The 17,746-nt window shown below is 36.5% G+C and overlaps 1 protein-coding gene across 2 annotated transcripts in view; it reads left to right on the top strand.

Annotated features, from left to right (window-relative positions):
- Positions 1 to 17,746, top strand: part of LOC105222737 (acetylcholine receptor subunit alpha-like) — a 299,949-nt gene that overhangs the window by 237,647 nt on the left and 44,556 nt on the right. For both annotated transcript variants that reach the window (XM_049454479.1, XM_049454478.1), the window contains exon 5: positions 953 to 1,068. In XM_049454479.1, the coding sequence (XP_049310436.1) occupies positions 953 to 1,068 (116 nt within the window). The remainder of the gene's footprint in view (positions 1 to 952; positions 1,069 to 17,746) is intronic.

The following is a 17,746-nucleotide window of genomic DNA, read 5'->3' as shown; positions in this document are numbered from 1 at the left end:
ATTCCTTCCTAAGTAGAAAGATATTTGCAATTTAATACTCATAATATATTTTTTAACTTAAATCTCTACGTGTATATTAAGTTCTTTAGTTATATCTTGCTTGTAATTTCATCTTCTATCTTAAACTACATTATAAATTTGGCCAGTACTTGTGCTGCCTTTGTGATTTGATTTAGCCAATCATCACCAATCAGCGATTTTTGTTGAATAATTTTATGTTAATTTATTTCTTCTTCATGAATTTTATTTTCTTCTTCCTTTACTTACTTATTTGCTGGTTTGATTTTCTGAGGCTTCTTTTTACTTGATTGCTTTGAAGTGATTCGGCGAAGTTTGAAAAAAAAATTATGACAAAAGAGGGCAAAAAGTCAAATAGATAGGCTGCTGTATAGTATGTACTTAAATTTCGAGGGATATTTCGACTTTTTCCATTACGTCTTACTATACTTATGTAAATGAAAGCTATATGTTATATTAAACATAAATTATATATACACAATATATTTATAAACTATTCGCAGTAGAAAAAATAATAATGAGCATAAATACTTTTTCCGGCATATACTATATAAATAAGAAATTAAGGAATCCTTACAACTTCAGCTATTTTTGGATGTTTATCTTTGAAGTTTTCTATTGGTGTGGTCGCACATAATCGAAAGTTCTCATATTTCATAACCTTGACAGATATGTACTACTATATGTATGTCCACATGTTTTATTACTAAACATAAGTGAAAGCAAAAAATTGCATAAAAACCCAAAAAATATTCATTTTTTCTTTTTATTTTAATGTTTAAAAAAATTAAAGGAGAAAAATATTTAAAATCCACTGTTGTTATTTAGCAAACAAATTATGCTCTTTATTTATCTTGCAATTAGTTGTTTGATATTTACACAATATTAAATATTAATTACATCACATTTATTTAATAATTTGTTTGCTTTTCAGGTTGACCTGCGGCATATCGACGAGCTGAACGGCACTAACGTTGTTGAAGTTGGTGTTGATTTATCAGAATTTTACACATCAGTCGAATGGGATATATTGGAAGTTCCTGCAGTGCGGTGAGTAAGCAACAATTTACTCAAATAATTTGTATATTTCCCTTTTCTATATTTTTACTGTGATTGTATTTTTAAATGGAAAGTATTTGTGGTTATGGAAATTTATTTTCATATGACATTTAAGAAAAGTAACAAATATTTACTGCAAAGCAGCAAATATCTCTTGAAATCAAACAGCTTTCTATGAGATTTTGCTTTTGAGCTCCCTCCTTTCATTCTCTATCCAATATCTTTTTCGCTATTCAATAATTTGTTCATGGCAGAATTCATCATTTTGGTTCAACTAAATACTTCATTGGTGTTCACTATTAGTTTATTTTTTAGTAAATAACAGGGGAAGGGTGTCACATTACGAATGATGCGTGGTAGCAGATCCTATTTCTGTTTTTAGCTGTCGACGGAAATTTTCTAAAATCATAACTTAGTTGAATATAATAGATCCTTTGAAAATAATATGATATATCATGTGATCAACTTTGACCCGGACTGATCTATTTACACAGCACGCAAACCGAATCAATAAAAAATATCGATATGTTTCTGTGAAGAGAATTTGAGTGGCACAAAGTATTCAATGAAATCATAGATAACATCGAAAAATTTAAGATACTGGAAAATCGGAGGATCTCAACATCCTTTATAGATAGACTCAACATATTTTGGTTAATGTATTGAGTATAAAGGGTGTCAATATCAGACTCTTGCTAAAAAGATGACTGGATGACAGCAAGATTATTCTTTTTTTTATTTCAGAAGTGTTAGCCATTTCGATCAACTTCAGTTTAGGGTCACCGTTTATGAGTTTTTTATGCTGTGGTTCATCACCCCCTTTTTGAACCAAGATGACTGCCACTCACACATCTATATGTACTATATATCACAAAATAAGTAATATTCTAGAGCTAAGAGGTACATGTGACTTATGATAATTACATTCAAAAAGCATATCGATTATATTCAAGTAATGCTCTTGCATAGAAGCCATATGAAAATTTCATCCTACCTAGTACATCATAATTACTAAAATAGGTATTTGATGTAACTTGGATTAATCATGGCTTTATTACCTTCACTATGTTTAACATGAGAATGACATATGTATGTATTATTGCCCAACCTCGAAATCACGCTTTTAATAGCTCAAAGCTCCAGACTCCATTTACGTCTTATTGTTACCAGCATCATTGTGATTCGTCCCTGAATAAGATTCCACAGAGCAATGACGATATGTAAATGAATACATACATACAAAGCTCACATGCGATTATTTGCCTTTTGTCCCATTCTCCCTCAGGTCCAAATACCTTTGGTGGACATTAAGATATTTCGTCCACGTCGCAAATACAATCCAGGGGAAAACGTGAATAGCCAAACAAGCAATAAAGTAGTAACTACGTGAAAAAGTGAAAAATGCGACCTTTTTATTAACTGTTAGTTGCTTGGCGTTGCCAAATAGCTACAATGATGATGACACGATGTCACTTTGCTGAACTACTGTCAAACAAAAAATGTGCGAGAAGGCGTGTATAAGAAAGTGAACATGGCAGAATACAAAAAAAAACTCGAAAGCAACAACAAAAAGAGACACGTGTGCACGCTTATTTCCCAGCTGATTATAAAGCGACTGTGTTTGCCAAAGGAAAAAAATGCCATAACACATATGGATTTATGAGCAACAAGAGTGGCGGAGAGCACATACTGGCAACACTCTTTGATGACAGCACACCAGCCAGCAGTTGCCAGCATACTTTGTACTTTTCACAACCATCACATATGCAGCTAACAACTCAACTCAGCTCAGCTCATCTAATTTTTTTCTTTTGCACCTTTTAATGTTTTTTTTTTTATGTTCTCTATACACATCATTCGCAGTGGCTTCATTTGGCCGGCAACAAACAAAGCGCTGTTAAGAAAAGTGTGTTCGAAAAAAGGCGAAATTGCTGAAAAAAGCCTTTGGCGTGACAGGCGTCAACAAGCACTCACGCATACGCAGCTAAACTGCCAGCTGTTTGCTCTCTTTGTTGAACTCTGCAAAGTCACTGCAGTGAATTCGACTTTTTTTTTGGCATTCATGCATGTTCTTCTATGCAACGTACATATGTGTGTGCGTGCGTGCCTGCCTACGAAAGTGTGCTTTTATAGGCGCTTCTCTATTCAACTTTGCACACGTGCTTCTTTTTTTCTTTTTTCTTTGTCATATACTGGTTTATGTCTCTTTTACGCTTCTTCGCGCCTAAAGGTATGCTTCAAATGAGATTGTCATGCTGCACAATATAGTCACAACGTTTATGAATTGACTCATTTTATAACGATTTTGCTCCTTAATTGGCACGTTCACCTTTTTAGCTTTATTTCTTTCCTTTTTCCAAGTTTACGGTTCTTATCTATTGTGTGAGCAATTGCGAGTTAAAAGGTCTAAATTTGGTAAATCTGCACAAATTTATTGTTTAAATCGGGTAGACAAGTTTTTTAGATTATTTAAATGGCTCTAAAAATATGCCAAATATATTTTTTATATCTCCTGTAGTTATGGTCTCTTCCATTGGCTGTTTTATACTCTTGCAACATCTTGTTACAGCGTTTAATAGTTTTGTTCACCTAACGGTTGTATATATCATCGAACACTAATCGAGTTAGATATTGGGTTTATATGTATACTATAAATGGTCAGGTTGATGAGACGAATTGAAATCTGAGTGACTGTCTTCCTTCGGGCAAGCTGTAACTCGGGTGAAAATTGAGATATCTAGACGAAACTTGTCGAATATGTTTCCTGGTAAAAAAAGTAAGGAAAAATATAATATGGGCGTAATCGAACTACTGCCACGCCCACAAAGCGCCATTAAAGGAAAAACCTATAAAGTGCGATAATTGGCTATTTGAAAATAAAAAAAGCCATTTTTTTTGAAAAATTCATAACTTTTTTGCAGCTGGACAAAAAATTTTGAAAAAATTCTCAAAAATGTTTTTCAAAGGATAGAAAAGGATGGATAAGTTTCAGCAAAATCTAAAGGGGTCTGGCTCAAAAGTGGTCGATTTGGTATGGAATACCCCATATATATATTCTTCCCTATTATGAACACCAATGCTGAATGTTCGCATTCATATGTGTACAGATATTCGTTTCTCTTCGAAGCATTATGTTGATGGGTTAAAATATGTCAGTTGTGTAACACTTTGAAGCATGTGGCGCATGTGTGGGCGTGACCCAGCCACCACTGAGCATAAACCTATGACTTCGATAAATGACAGCAATCAATTAATGATGGGAGAGAGAATGAAAGATTGTGGCGTTCAACAAAAGTTCAGGCAGCTGCGACACACTTAAGTGGCCTGCAGGCATTTATGACTACATATGTGTATGTAGACAGATATAAATGTGCATATTAACACACATTTGACTTTTGTACATGGAGAAAACTGGAGGCCAACACAATACATTCGCCAAATGAGCATAATAGACGTTATGAGCTAAATACTTATGTAACATTATAAGTATTTGTACACATGTAACTGATTGATAACACTCGGTAAGGCATTGTCTACAAACAATTTCGCCAGACATTTATGTATTTAATAGCTAACTACAAAGTGGCTATGTGTCTTGGTTTTGGGGAGGCACTCAACAACTTCCCTATTCCACTCCTACTTATGCCGCACTGTTTATCTTCCCTGTTGTTTCTAACTTGGGCGTTCTACTTAAGCTGCTCTTTGAAACTTCGCTTAACTTTGAGATTTAAGATCTGCTTGACAAATTAGTTTCTCCCCTCATGAAGTCTACCCAAACCAACATGATGAACTTCAAAGCTTTTGCTGTGCTTAAGTTGTTGTTGTGCTTTAACTGTTGTTGTGTTTTACTAGAGCTCTGTTGGTTGAACGCATGTGGCTTACTTCACGCTTCAAGTATTTAACTCATTTCCGAAAGCGTCTGCACTAAGTAACCAAAGAGCTAACGCGCATTTGAGTTTTGGGGGAGGAGAAACAGGGTTTGTTTTTCTGGTAATAAGATTGGGGTACAATTCTTTAAAAACTTTCAAAATTTGCTCCTTCCGCGTCGATGCAGCGCTGCCAGCGCGATTTCCAAGCATTGAAGGCGTCAAGGAAGGCATTCTCCGGAATAGCCTGGACAGCCGAGGTGCATACTGCTTGTATCCCCTCTGTCGTCTTTCATCGGCCTTTTCAGGCAAGGAAACAAAAAAAGTCCAGAGAGGCCACTTCTGGGATATAGGGCGGCTGCGGAATCGTTGGGACGCCGACCTAGCTGTTCACAAGAAACGGGGTGTGAGCCGGGGCGTTGTCGTGGGGCAACTTTTAATCGGTTGCAATGCCTTATCGGGCCCGATTGACCCTTCGTTTGAGTCTCTTGAGGACAGATTTTGTTAAATGAATACTTAATCGACGGCCTGAGTCATATGGCTACCATACAAACTTAAGGATCAAGATCAAGTTCTTATATGGAAGCTTTTTAGTTTTTTAAGCAGATTTTAAGAACCTTAGTACCCACGCACAGATTACCCAACTACGGCACTGTTTTACGCGCTCTTCCTCCGTTCGGCTCGTGTGAGTATAATGTTGTAAGTGGCAAAAGTTTTTTAATTTAAAAAGTTTCCCTGCCTTCCAATGCACTCGTATCTATATACCTACATACATACATACATATAGCTTTCTTTCTGTTTCTTTCGTTTATTCTATTTGACTTGATTTCAGTCAATTCAGTCGCTGAGTGAGTTGCGAATCGCTGTTGTTGTTTTGCACTGCTATTAAAATAAACATTAGTGTAAAATGCCAAAACACAAAATGGAAGTGCGTTTAATTAATTTTCGCGTTCTCCAAGAAAGCAAAAATGCAAAACAATCAGAAATTGATATTTAAGTAGTACCCAGCGTTGCATCCTTGACCTGCGCCAACTCGCCAAATAAGCAAACAAGCAAATAAATTGAAAGTCAAGGCAGACAGCCAGCCAACTCAGTCGCAAAGAATTTGTGCCAAGTTAGTCTACAAGCTGCAAATGCCTTTGCTTAGCTTTCTTGCGTTTCTTAGACGCGACAACTTTTCCGTTTGTTTTGCATTAATATTTTTTTTTTAATTTTTTCTCTCTAGCATATTTTCTTCCATCAAAGTTTATGATAGTGAGAAGATTTGCCAACCGTCATACCTCTTGTGGGCGCGTAGGCTTCTTAGCAGTTATTTTATAATCATTTAATGTGCGTGTATTTGTACCTTTAATGTTGTCTTACTTTATTAGGTACATTTTTAATTGTTTTTCTTCGTGCAAAGTTTTCAAATTATTTCTATCTATAGTAGATTCTTCCACTTCCGTTTCCGTAATTGAAAATACAACTTTTATTTCTTGGTACACATCCAAAAAGGTGGGTGAGAAACTATGTTTTCTTGGAAAAATGTTGAAAAATCATTTATAGTTTTATATTTTTTCTTAACATTACATACATACGTATGAATTATTCAGTAAGTTTTGAGACATACTTTCGTTGGAGTTACTTCGATTATTAATATTGCTGAGCACTTTACAGATATTTTTAACTGAATATGTTTGCCAACAAAAAGAATGTACATAATATATAATAACATCCGATTAAATTTGACCCTGACAGAAAGAAATTTAGCCATATTTTAATAAAAGTCTCTATTATAGCCTTTAAAAAAATTTCCTTTTTTGGAGCTCCATTCGTGAAGTGGTCGCATGGGTTTCATCGGGTTAATAATAGCCTTTTTCAACAATTCATATTTTATTACAATTTCATATTTTATTACAATTTTTATTATTACAAACACACAGCAAAAAAAAAAATAAGAAATTCGATTTCGATTTTTCGAATGTAATCCCTTAAATTGTTGGACAGTCTCGAAGACAGGTTAACAAATATATCTTTTGCGACTTCTCAACTTGATGTCGTTTCTGCAAAAGATTCAGATTCTAGCATTGACACTGCTCATACCCAAAATAATAACCAAAACGTATAGATTCCACCATCTGTTATCTCTTCGATGGCAACGTGATGATTTTGAATCTGTTCTTTTAACTCAATCGATGTTATCGTCTTTAATGGGGTGGATGAAAACACAAAATTTCAAACAAATCTCAATTTTTGGAAATCTATGCAATTGATTGGATATAGAGATCAAGCTTAACACGAACATAAAAAAGGTTGTATAAAATTTTCGATTTGGTTTGAGCGCGCAGTTTAAATCAACCAGACCGAACCAAATCTGATTAGCTGATGTTAAACAGGTTAAAAAACTGCGATCGCTCTTAAAGATCTCTTTTTCTTATTTAACTAAACAAGTTTCGATAAAGTTTCACCTTTACGGTGAAAAAAACTATTAATAAATCTGAACCATATTTTTTGTTGAAACGAGTTGTCCTTAACGCTGTAAGTGCCACTTCCTTCTATAGCCACAAACATTGATTAAAAACATTCAGGTCTGCTACATCAGAATACCATCAATGGCTGCTCGACCCACCAACTGCTTTAAATTTAAATTATTTTCTTGTACGCCTTGTAATATTAGAATTGAAAGCAATTGTTCAATCGTCCCAACCCTCCACATGAAACTATACAAAAACTGATTGTGATCTGCTAACTAAAAACCATCATAAGCTCATATTCGATTCACCTTTTTTCTCTATCTAGGCTCCCTTAGAGATCTCCTGATTTCAAATCTCAAAAGCAAATTCTCGAATGTCATTCAAGTAGAGAACAAGACAGCGAAGTGCAATAACCAATAAAGTCCCATATAGTGAAGCCTTAACTTTACTTTCCTTGACATGTAATAAGTCAACCTCTGCTTTAATTTGCCAATATCAGCCAAGTTTTTTTGGAAACGCTGCAATTTCTCAACATTTTGCAAAACATTATATATCCATTTCGATGTTCCATATTTTTTTGAAGAACAAACACAGAAACTTCAAATTTAATGTGGTATGTTTATTAAATTCGAAAACATATTCTTCGGCATTTTTTCTTTTTAAAGATTATATCTTTAAAAATGGACGTTGAGTCCAAATTTCATTGACTCGTTCGAGCTTTCGACTGGTAACTGACGAATGACACGCATGATGTTTTGCCTAAACTTGAAATTATTTGCTCACCGAAGTGTTGTTGAAACCAAGCGTCAGGAGCTCCAATTTCGGGCATCAAATAGTCGATTAACATGGTGCGATAACGGCCGCCATTGACGGTTACGTTCACACCGACATTATTTTTGAAGAAATGTGGACCGATTTTTCCACCGACCCACAAACCACGCCAAACTGTTGTTTTTCTTTGGTTGAAACAGCTGCTCTTGAATCGTCTCAGGTTGCTCTTCACCTCTAATCCATAATAGTTTTATTAACTAGTGCTAGATTGAAATTTGTGGGGAAAAATTTACTAAAACTTATTATTGATGTCCTTAAGAATGAACATTAAAATTTGTCGACATTGCAGACATTGTTTCAATTTTATTCATAGAATCTGCAGTATTTGAAATTGTCTGTTCAATTAAATAAATCATTCGCGTAAGCTTATATCAAATAAAAGCAGAAATACTCCATAAATTCACATTTGCTTGTAATATACTTATGTGGTACATAAAATATTGCTAGAATAATTACTGAGAATACGATTGCAATAAAAACAGCAGCAACAACACCGCAATAAATTAATTCCAACTCCATATACTCGGATAGAAAATGGCAAAATACAAACTATTTAATCATCGTCAGTTTTATCATCTCATCTACTGCCTTCCCATTGAATTTATAACAGTTTCCGTTTCCGCCTAGCAGTTGCTATGATAAGGTAGCGGTGGCGCAGGCAAAAACTTGAAACGTGCTGGAACTAAACGCAAATTGACTCAACGGCAAGGAAGGACCCTACCAACCACACCACTATAGCGACCCACATGGACGGCCAGGAAGTGATGAAGGTGGCAGTCACCTGGTGGAAGGCAATTCAAAGTATTGTGGGCTGCTTACTTAACCGGTTGTCAGCGATTGGCTGGCTGTCGAGCCACCCGAGTGTATGGTTTTGGCGCACGTTCATCACTTAAATATGCCACACCGAATAGTGAATAACGAGCAAAGTCATAATTTTAATACGCAATGAAAAATTGAATTTCCCCAGAGCAAGAAGAAGAATAGTGGGTATGTATCGAAGTGTGTTATGCTTTGGCGTGTTAGAACTTGGTGGTGGTGGTGGTTAGTAACGGTGATTGGGATTGTGATTGTGGCTGTGACGCTGATGAAGTCAATGCGCGGACGACAGATGACACTGGTGGTGGTGGTGATGGTGGCAGGTGAGGTTGACAGTTAGCGAAATTACACTTGGCACAACACATCAGGCAGGAATACCCGGGAGTGGAGTGATGTGTAGATGCTGGCAGCGGTTGATGGTTGATTTGAATAAAATGTGACATGGCAGCAGCTGGTGTTTGAGTTGTGCATGTTTGAAAAACAAATAGAGAAGGTAAAGGCAACAAACAGGGTAGCTGTGGTGCTGTGGCGTAGTGGCGGTGGGACGGTTGGCAGTCGTGGCATCTGCAACTCGACAACTGTATCAAATATGCACACATATACATATGCATTTGTTTGTGTGTGTGTGTGTTTAGGAAGAAGACGCCTGCAGGCTTTGATATTTCCGGTGATCGACTAAACAGGTGACATGACGTAAATAGCGTCGGATAGCGAAGACCGGCAAAATCGATTAAAACAGTGTCGCTGCGCGAGTGATGGACGTAAATGACGGCGTGAGTGTTTTTTCGCAACCGTGTGAGTGCGGTGTTGGAATTGCTTAGACTGCTTAGAGTTTTCAGAAAAATATGTGACGTTGATGTTCTCACACTCAAACTGACAAGCTGACAGGTGTTTTTGTATTTTTCACTAAATAGACAGCCCGATTACTGGGAAATTGTGTATGGAGGAAGTCTTGTAAATAGTGAAATGGTTTTAGGTCTCTTAGCTCACATTCCAGAAAGACTGTTTAGGGGATGTTTCCAAGACATTGCAAACATACCTTGAAATCCGATAATACTTGTATACCTAGATCCGTCGGTCTTGAAAACGTGTACAACCTTACCCTCTTATCGTTTTTTGTGTCAGCAGTTCAAGTACTAAAAAACCTCTTAATGTTCAAGTTCAAGTACTAAAAAAAATGTTTCGCGATTCCGATAAATTATCAGTTGGGGAGAGTTTTAATACAGTTCAAAAACTTCAATGATGACATCTAGGCCATGCAAAGTTTGAAACCTATGTTAGGTCGTAGTATAACCTCCTTCTTATTTACATTTTTTTTCCAAAAACGTTTCCTTTTTAAACCTCTCTTCTTCTTCCACAAACGTGGATCGGTCTGTACCAAGAGCACAAAACTTCATCAGTCGTCTTTATCCTTTACGTGGTCACGCCAGTTGTACGTCCCAAGAGCAGGCAGGTCCATAAATATTTGGTTTTTTCATTGGATGCGTTGGAGGCCTTACTTGTATTGTCCAAATCAAAAAAGCTTTTTCTGAATCATCATCTTCCATGCGTACGATATGGCTTAAAGAGCGAATTCGTTGGATTTTTATGCATTTAACTATATTCATGCTGGCGTAGAGCTCATGCAGTTCGTGGTTCCATCTCCTTCGATATTCATCGCTGACACAGATGGCTCCATAGACCTTGCGACGAGCGGTTCCCTCGGGAGATGCAAGTGCTTTGTAATACCCAATAGTAATGCCTCTCAAATCAACACTTGTTAGCAATGTTATTCTGCGCTTGATCGCCAGGCTTAGATTGTTAGTAGTTCCAAGATAGGCCAAGTCATTCATATTTTCAAATTTATAGCTGCCAACAACTCGCGAGGAATAATTGTATATGACCTCCACGTTGCTTGTCATGTCCTCGTTCACCACAACACCGTACGTACACCTCTTTTGCTTCTCTTTCTTGGCTGGAAAATACTGCGCTGATTTTATATCATCTGCGAAGCCCAGAGGCATTTAACTTTTAGAACAGACAGTGTTACTGCGGTACAGATGAGCGCGTATTTCACTTTTTACAAGCCTTATATTTAAGAAGACGTAAAAGGCAGGAAATTACATTGTATAAAACCTCATCTGGTATCGAATATCTCGAAGAAGTTCCTCCCAGCGTCATTTCGCGTAACGATGGGAGTAATGCAGGAATACCAAATTTAAACCTAGCATCAAATAAGCAGACTGGTCTGTCAAAATCGACAAAAACGTGATGGGTGCCAATCTGTTTCTCCAGTTTTTGAAATATTGTAAAAATCTGGTCGTTGGTGGATTTTACTACTCAAGACTTTCCCACGGAATCACCAGAAAAGGTATTACTTCGTGGGAATGACAAGACGTTTTACGTCGGACTTACGCATATTCTGCTGTAACTGTCTTAATTATGTTTTAAATATAGTCTTGATTGAGGTTGCCTCTTCGCGAACAGTTTTCCACTCATCAGAGGACTGCCACATAAGTGCAGTCAAATTTTCCACCATTAAACTACCACTTGGTACAGTTTCTAACTTTTCTCTTATGTTTAGAAACCGAGGATAATGGAAAAAACACGTATTCAGAATCTTTATGGACTCCCTACACATCAAACAATACAGACTGAAACACCCATGCGTACTTAATATTTGGGTCGGTTGGAGATCCAAGTGCTCTTGTTGTCTAGATATCCACGTCCTTTTATTGAGGTTTGCCACCATTGTTGCCTTAAAATTATGCTCTTCTTTCTCTCCTCTCTTTTTTTTTTTTGATTACTTTAATTGGCACTGATAGTTCATATAATCTCGTGAATTCGTCTCCCTGGATACCTATAGGCCGCATACTAGCTAGTACTTTAGCTGCTTCGCTGAAGATAGTTGGTGGATTTGGCTTTGTACGCTACATTTTTCCCGACAGTGACGTCGCGGTATTCATCACCATACCAAATAGCTGCTGCAGCCGTAGATGTAGATGGAGACAATGGAAGATGGAGTCCCTCAATTCCTATACGCCCTCAGAATGGAAGTTCCTTTGGTTAAGCGCGATGGATGATCGTGCGCTGTTCCGCGACTGTCTGGTTTAATTGCAGCTTTTTGACATTAAGCATTCGATAGACTCGTTCGCCCTTCGTTGCTCTGAGGCATGTGCAAATCTTGACTGCAAAGATAGTGATCCGACTCGATATTAGTACTCGGGTCGAACATATGGCTAGCATACTGAAAGTGTGTCTTCCATCTCACAACGTGAACAATTTGATCAGGAGTAACTTTATAGATATTTAAATGCTGAAATCTGGAACTACAAACTACCATGTTACACGCCGTGGGGAATGCAAGCAGCCCCTCTACATTGTCGGAGGTGTTGTCGTAAAAGCTCAATATTTCAACGGCTCTTCTAAAGATGCCTTCTTTGCCTTTCTGGCATTTAAACTTACTAGTTTTAAAACTTTCCCTGTCACCTTCCTATCGCATGGAAGGTATGCGACGTTGATAGGAACTTCTGAAATGTATGTAATGTTTTATTGTCAATTTATACCTCTGTAAATTGCAGTTTATTATATCTAGGTAATAGAGTTTGAAACGATAATTTCATCGAAAAATTTTTATTAGATATCGGTTTTTAAATTGAAGATATAATTGATAAGTCACCAAAATATTTAAAGATTATTTCTTCTTATTAACTAATCTCACAGTTGCCCTAAATTGCCCTAACTATACTGAATAATTTATATTGTCATGTTCAGCAGAAAATTTCTCACGCCTCTCTTCTTCAAAGTATCGCTGTACCACTTGACTCTGTCGATTATACTTTCTTTGTTTTGGTTTTTAGTATGGTCATACTGCCATTGGCTATCCCTTGTGCTTACCATTGTTCACACTATCTTAAAGGTTTACCATGGCCTGGTAATCTTTGCACAAAAGTCAAGGACCAAATTATTGATTAGGACACATTCGCAAATGCATGACCAAAGAAAAAGGCGCATGTGTTGACAAAATAAAAATAAAATTTCACACACACATGGCAACCAGTATATATTATATGACGTGGCATTAGCGTGCAAAAAGCAGACAGACATTGGAACACGTGGAATCAAACACGCATGCCTTGAGTGCTGACAAACAAATAAGTGAATTCACGCACACGTCTACCCTGACGAAGGTTTCAAAATTGCGAGGCTTACGTTGGCACAAAATTGGCACACTGCTACTCGGATATGTGCAAGTGTGTGTGAGTGGATTTGGAGGCTAATGCCATATGCGTTGTAATTATGTGATTGCTCTCTTGTCTTTATTGCACATCCTTTCGTGTTTATGTATCGCTTGCGTCCTTGTCGCTGTCAACGTTGCCATCGGTGTCTGGTCTGTCAACAGCGGCGAATTGCCATTGTAAGGCGTGTTGAAGTTGATATATTTATGTGCATAGCTACTCATGCCATACATGTGGATATGACAATACCCAGACGGAAATGGAGAGCCTTTGGCCTATTTGCTTGATCACTCGGAGACAAATGATTCAATGACTATCAATGACCTTCCAATAATCTACCAATTCTTTTATCTAATCAAAATCGAATGCTGTTAGACCAACAAGTTTTTTCAAACGTCGACCTTTCCCAATTTTTTCGACCGCAGCTGATTAGACGGACAATATCTAAAAGTATAATTCAAGATTTTTTTTAGCTAAATGCAGACTTTAAATCATCTTAAAACAATTGATGCATTGTTTTTTTTTCTAATTTCCAAAAATTACCGTTTATATAGCTTAGGAATTCCGCTTTATATATGATAATTTTCCTACATAGCACTCCTATGACAAGTTGCTTACTTTGAGCACTCGTACTGCTTGTGTATCTGGTGTATCCACATGTGTCTTTCGTCCGCACTTTCGCCAGCGTTTTTCTTGATAAACATTTATTTGCTTTTATGCCTAATGAAATTGACTCAATTTAATTCAATTATTTAATTTCTTTGTCTTACATTACATAATTAAATATATTTCAGTCAATATCGTTTTGGCATTCAACGCACATTTTGAACAATTTGATTTGAGTTGTTGCATTGAAGTTGTAAATGGAGTGAGTGTTGTTTTAAAGCACTAATGACGTCATGGATTAAACATTAAAGTGTATCGATAATTTCTTTAAAAAAATTGAACTTTTCCTCCAGCTCAACATATGTTACCTTCTCTTTGAATTCACAGTTGAAGAGACGAATTTTGGTAATCTCTTTAAGGAATTCTGCTATGGAACTGATGATTAAGCTGTTTTCGTTCATAGTAATAATATTGTTTTCAATAACACTCGCATGCAACTATCTTTTTATTAACAAACAAAGAGTTGGCTTGCACTGAAGCTGTAATAAAAAAGAAAAGATCAATTTCATGCCAAATTTGGTAAAGATATCTTGTCAAATGAAAAAGCTTTCAATTCAAGCACTTGTGCACCGATTATTCCATTCGTATGTCATGCTATAGTGATCCGATCTGGACAATTTCTTCTGAGATTGCACTATTGCCTTACATAATAACCCATGCCCAATTTGGGGAATATATCTCGTCAAATGATAATGTTTTCTTTATAAAAATGGCAGCTATAGGACCGATATCGGCAATTTCTACAAAAGCGCAGTTTTTTGGGAAGAGAAACGTTAGCCTATTTGTATAAGGTTCCCTACCTCTTTAAAGAAAAAACACAGAAATTTTAAATTTAATGGAAAATGTTTGTTATCATTCGAAAGACCATTCTTTGAGTCCAATTTTGAAGAATCATTCGAAGACTCATTTCGTCTAGTAATTGTCGAATGATACTCATGGCCGCATAGATTATAGACTTTACATATCCCCGGAGGAAAAAGTCTAACGGTGTGATATCACACGATTTTGGTGGCCAATCGACCGGCCCAAAACGTGAAATTATCTGCTCACCAACGTGTTCTCTCAATAAAACCATGAATGATGCGATTTTGTTGAAACCCGAGATCAGGAGTTTCAATACTTAGATGATTCCACCGGCCCACAAACCACACCAAACCGTTGCTTTTTCTGGATGAAATGAATCTCTTCAGATTGCTCTTCGTCCCAAATGGGACGCCTCAGCCTCATAGCTGAAAAAATATTGCTCGAAAACGTCAGATCTTTCTGGAACTTTTCATAGAGCGAAACGATGTCCCTTGGGAAAGTCGAGCGACTTCAGTTCTTCCACGAGCTGTATTTCGTAGACCTTCAAGTTAAGATCTCAATACGCCAAGTCGTCCCATACGTCAGTCCGTGTTGCGGCGAATCGACTCTCCACTGCTTTGGTGTACACTCTCAGTTATGCCTGCTACATTTTCTCCACTGCTTGCGTGATCTATTTGGTCGAATATTATCCAACAATGAATGCTGGGTCTTAAGATGAATGCTACGAATAGTACTCTCAGTAGGCCGATTTCGTTGATCATAAGTTGAGCGAAGTTGAGTTCATAATAAAGTTGGGAGATTTGTAAATTTTATTCTGGCGTAAGTCTTTCTATGAGGAAACGCCAAACAATACTGAACAAAAATAGCATGACAACTTGACATAACTCAAGCGTGATATGGTAAAAAGGTTGTTGAAAAAGCATCTTTGCTTGGATCACCCGTTGGATCTGTGTATGTTTTATAGAGTCTCCGATGTTTCGTTTTGGGTGCTGCAAATATCGCGGCAAGCGTAGTATACCTTTTCGAGGTTTAAATAGATGAACTTCACGTTGAATAAAAGATTACTGGATGAGCCCTTTCTGAATTACTTTTTTTTTTAACCAAAGTAAAAACTAAATTACTGAAATAAACTTCATAGCGCATTCCATCTCCACCCAACTCTCTTTGTCATATTACTTAAAAACCGGAAATCAAACAACTGTACCTATCTCTCAGTGTAAGAAAGAATGACAAAATATTCAAGCTGACATCAGTCCAATCCAAATCTTTGTGACAGAAAAAAACCAAAAACAACGAGTGTTAGCGCTTCAAGCTATAGTTTACCGTTATTCGAATCACGTTCTGCAATTTGCTCCTAATGTGTGTGCTGCTACGTTTCAAAACGAAACTGAAATTCATATGAAGGATTGTCGCTCACCGCTCCAAATTTATTCATATGAGTAAACGCTTGCTTATATATATTATATTTTATAAATGCATCTATGTATGTATAAAATGCACATGCATAAATTGCACCTTCAAAAAATACGAAGGCACACACATTTGCTGCCCGGGTGTTCCGGAAATACACTCGCAGCCAGAATAAAAAACCTTAACAAAGCCAAAGCTCAAGTAGCTGGGTGATTTGCTCACAGGTAGCGCCACTTGGACTGTGTGGCATGGTGAAAATGGGGCAGACGCATTCATGCACGTCGACAACAAAAGATATGAAATAAATGTTGCAAATAATGCAATAAAAAAGGAGGCAGCTAAAAAGCGTTATTGTACAGGCGGCGACACGCGGCGAGGCGGTGCAGCACCCTCGGCTGTTGGCATGTGGCATTCAACATGCGGCACGTTTGTTGTGCATACAAGCGTATATTAACTGCAAAAGTGCAATATTTCATGCTTATAAGTACGCATGCGTGGACATACAGATGTGTGCGACACCGTAAAGAGCGTAATTTAGTAGGAAAACAAATAAACGAGTGTGCTTGTGCGTATATGCAGTCGTGGGTATGTGTGTGGTTATGAGTTTAGCAGGAAGTACTCAACTTGGCATAGCTTAGAAATTTTTCTTTCATTAGAATATAATATAATATGATTTTGAAGCAGCTAGGCAACAAGGGTTAAGGCTTTTTGTATATAATCGCTGTGCTTAAAATGTAAATTCCTAACTTAAATATATTTCCTCCGCAATTTATATTTAAATATTGTTTTAAATAAAAATCAATGTCATATTTCTGCTACTTGCAACATACTACTTTGAATATTAAAGAAAAAAGATCATGACAGTCTAAAGTTGTTATTTAGGATATATCTACCTAATTTCGATACAATATTATTTAGCCAGAATCGTCATTTTTCTTGATTCGGATAATAAAGGTGTATATCACATGCCTTATTATATCTCCTAATCTTCACATAAGAAGTCAATCGGCTTTTTTTAACTTTTCGAATAAAGAGCTCGAACATTCAAGCTTTAAAACACCAATCTCGAAATCAATACACACTTTCCCCTCTTATTTAAATTTTCTTCTACACATGGCTCCATCCATGACCTAATTTAAAATTTTCTTATATCTCGTACCGCAAATGAAAGATGAAATGAAATGAAATTAGTATAATAAAAATATAAAGCTTCTCGCTATTTAAGCTTATTTCTAATAATGCTCATAACAAGATTCGCTTTCATAAGTGCTTCTAAGCTTAATATTTCATGGCATGCACGAATTTCGCATTGTTATTGTATTATTGCAATGTTAAACAGGATTAGACACACAAGCAATTTTCCACACAAATCTAGAATTTATGATACAAATGAAAATATTATATTAAGCTAACAATTAAATTTTCAGCCAATTAAAGTCAAAGCAATTTAGCAAATTTTCTCTTTTAAGGCGAACACACTTCACAATTAAATTCGAAAAGGTCGCATTTGCTTGAAATTTCATTTCTATTTATACATATGAACGTAATTTGTAAATTTTTTAACAGACCATTTACTAAGTGAAAAAATATAACTGCAATATTAATG

This window comes from Bactrocera dorsalis, chromosome 4 (genome assembly GCF_023373825.1).
Source record: "Bactrocera dorsalis isolate Fly_Bdor chromosome 4, ASM2337382v1, whole genome shotgun sequence".
Lineage (NCBI taxonomy): Eukaryota > Metazoa > Arthropoda > Insecta > Diptera > Tephritidae > Bactrocera > Bactrocera dorsalis.
Note: the sequence above shows the minus strand (reverse complement) of the source record. Positions and strands in the feature narration are given on the sequence as shown.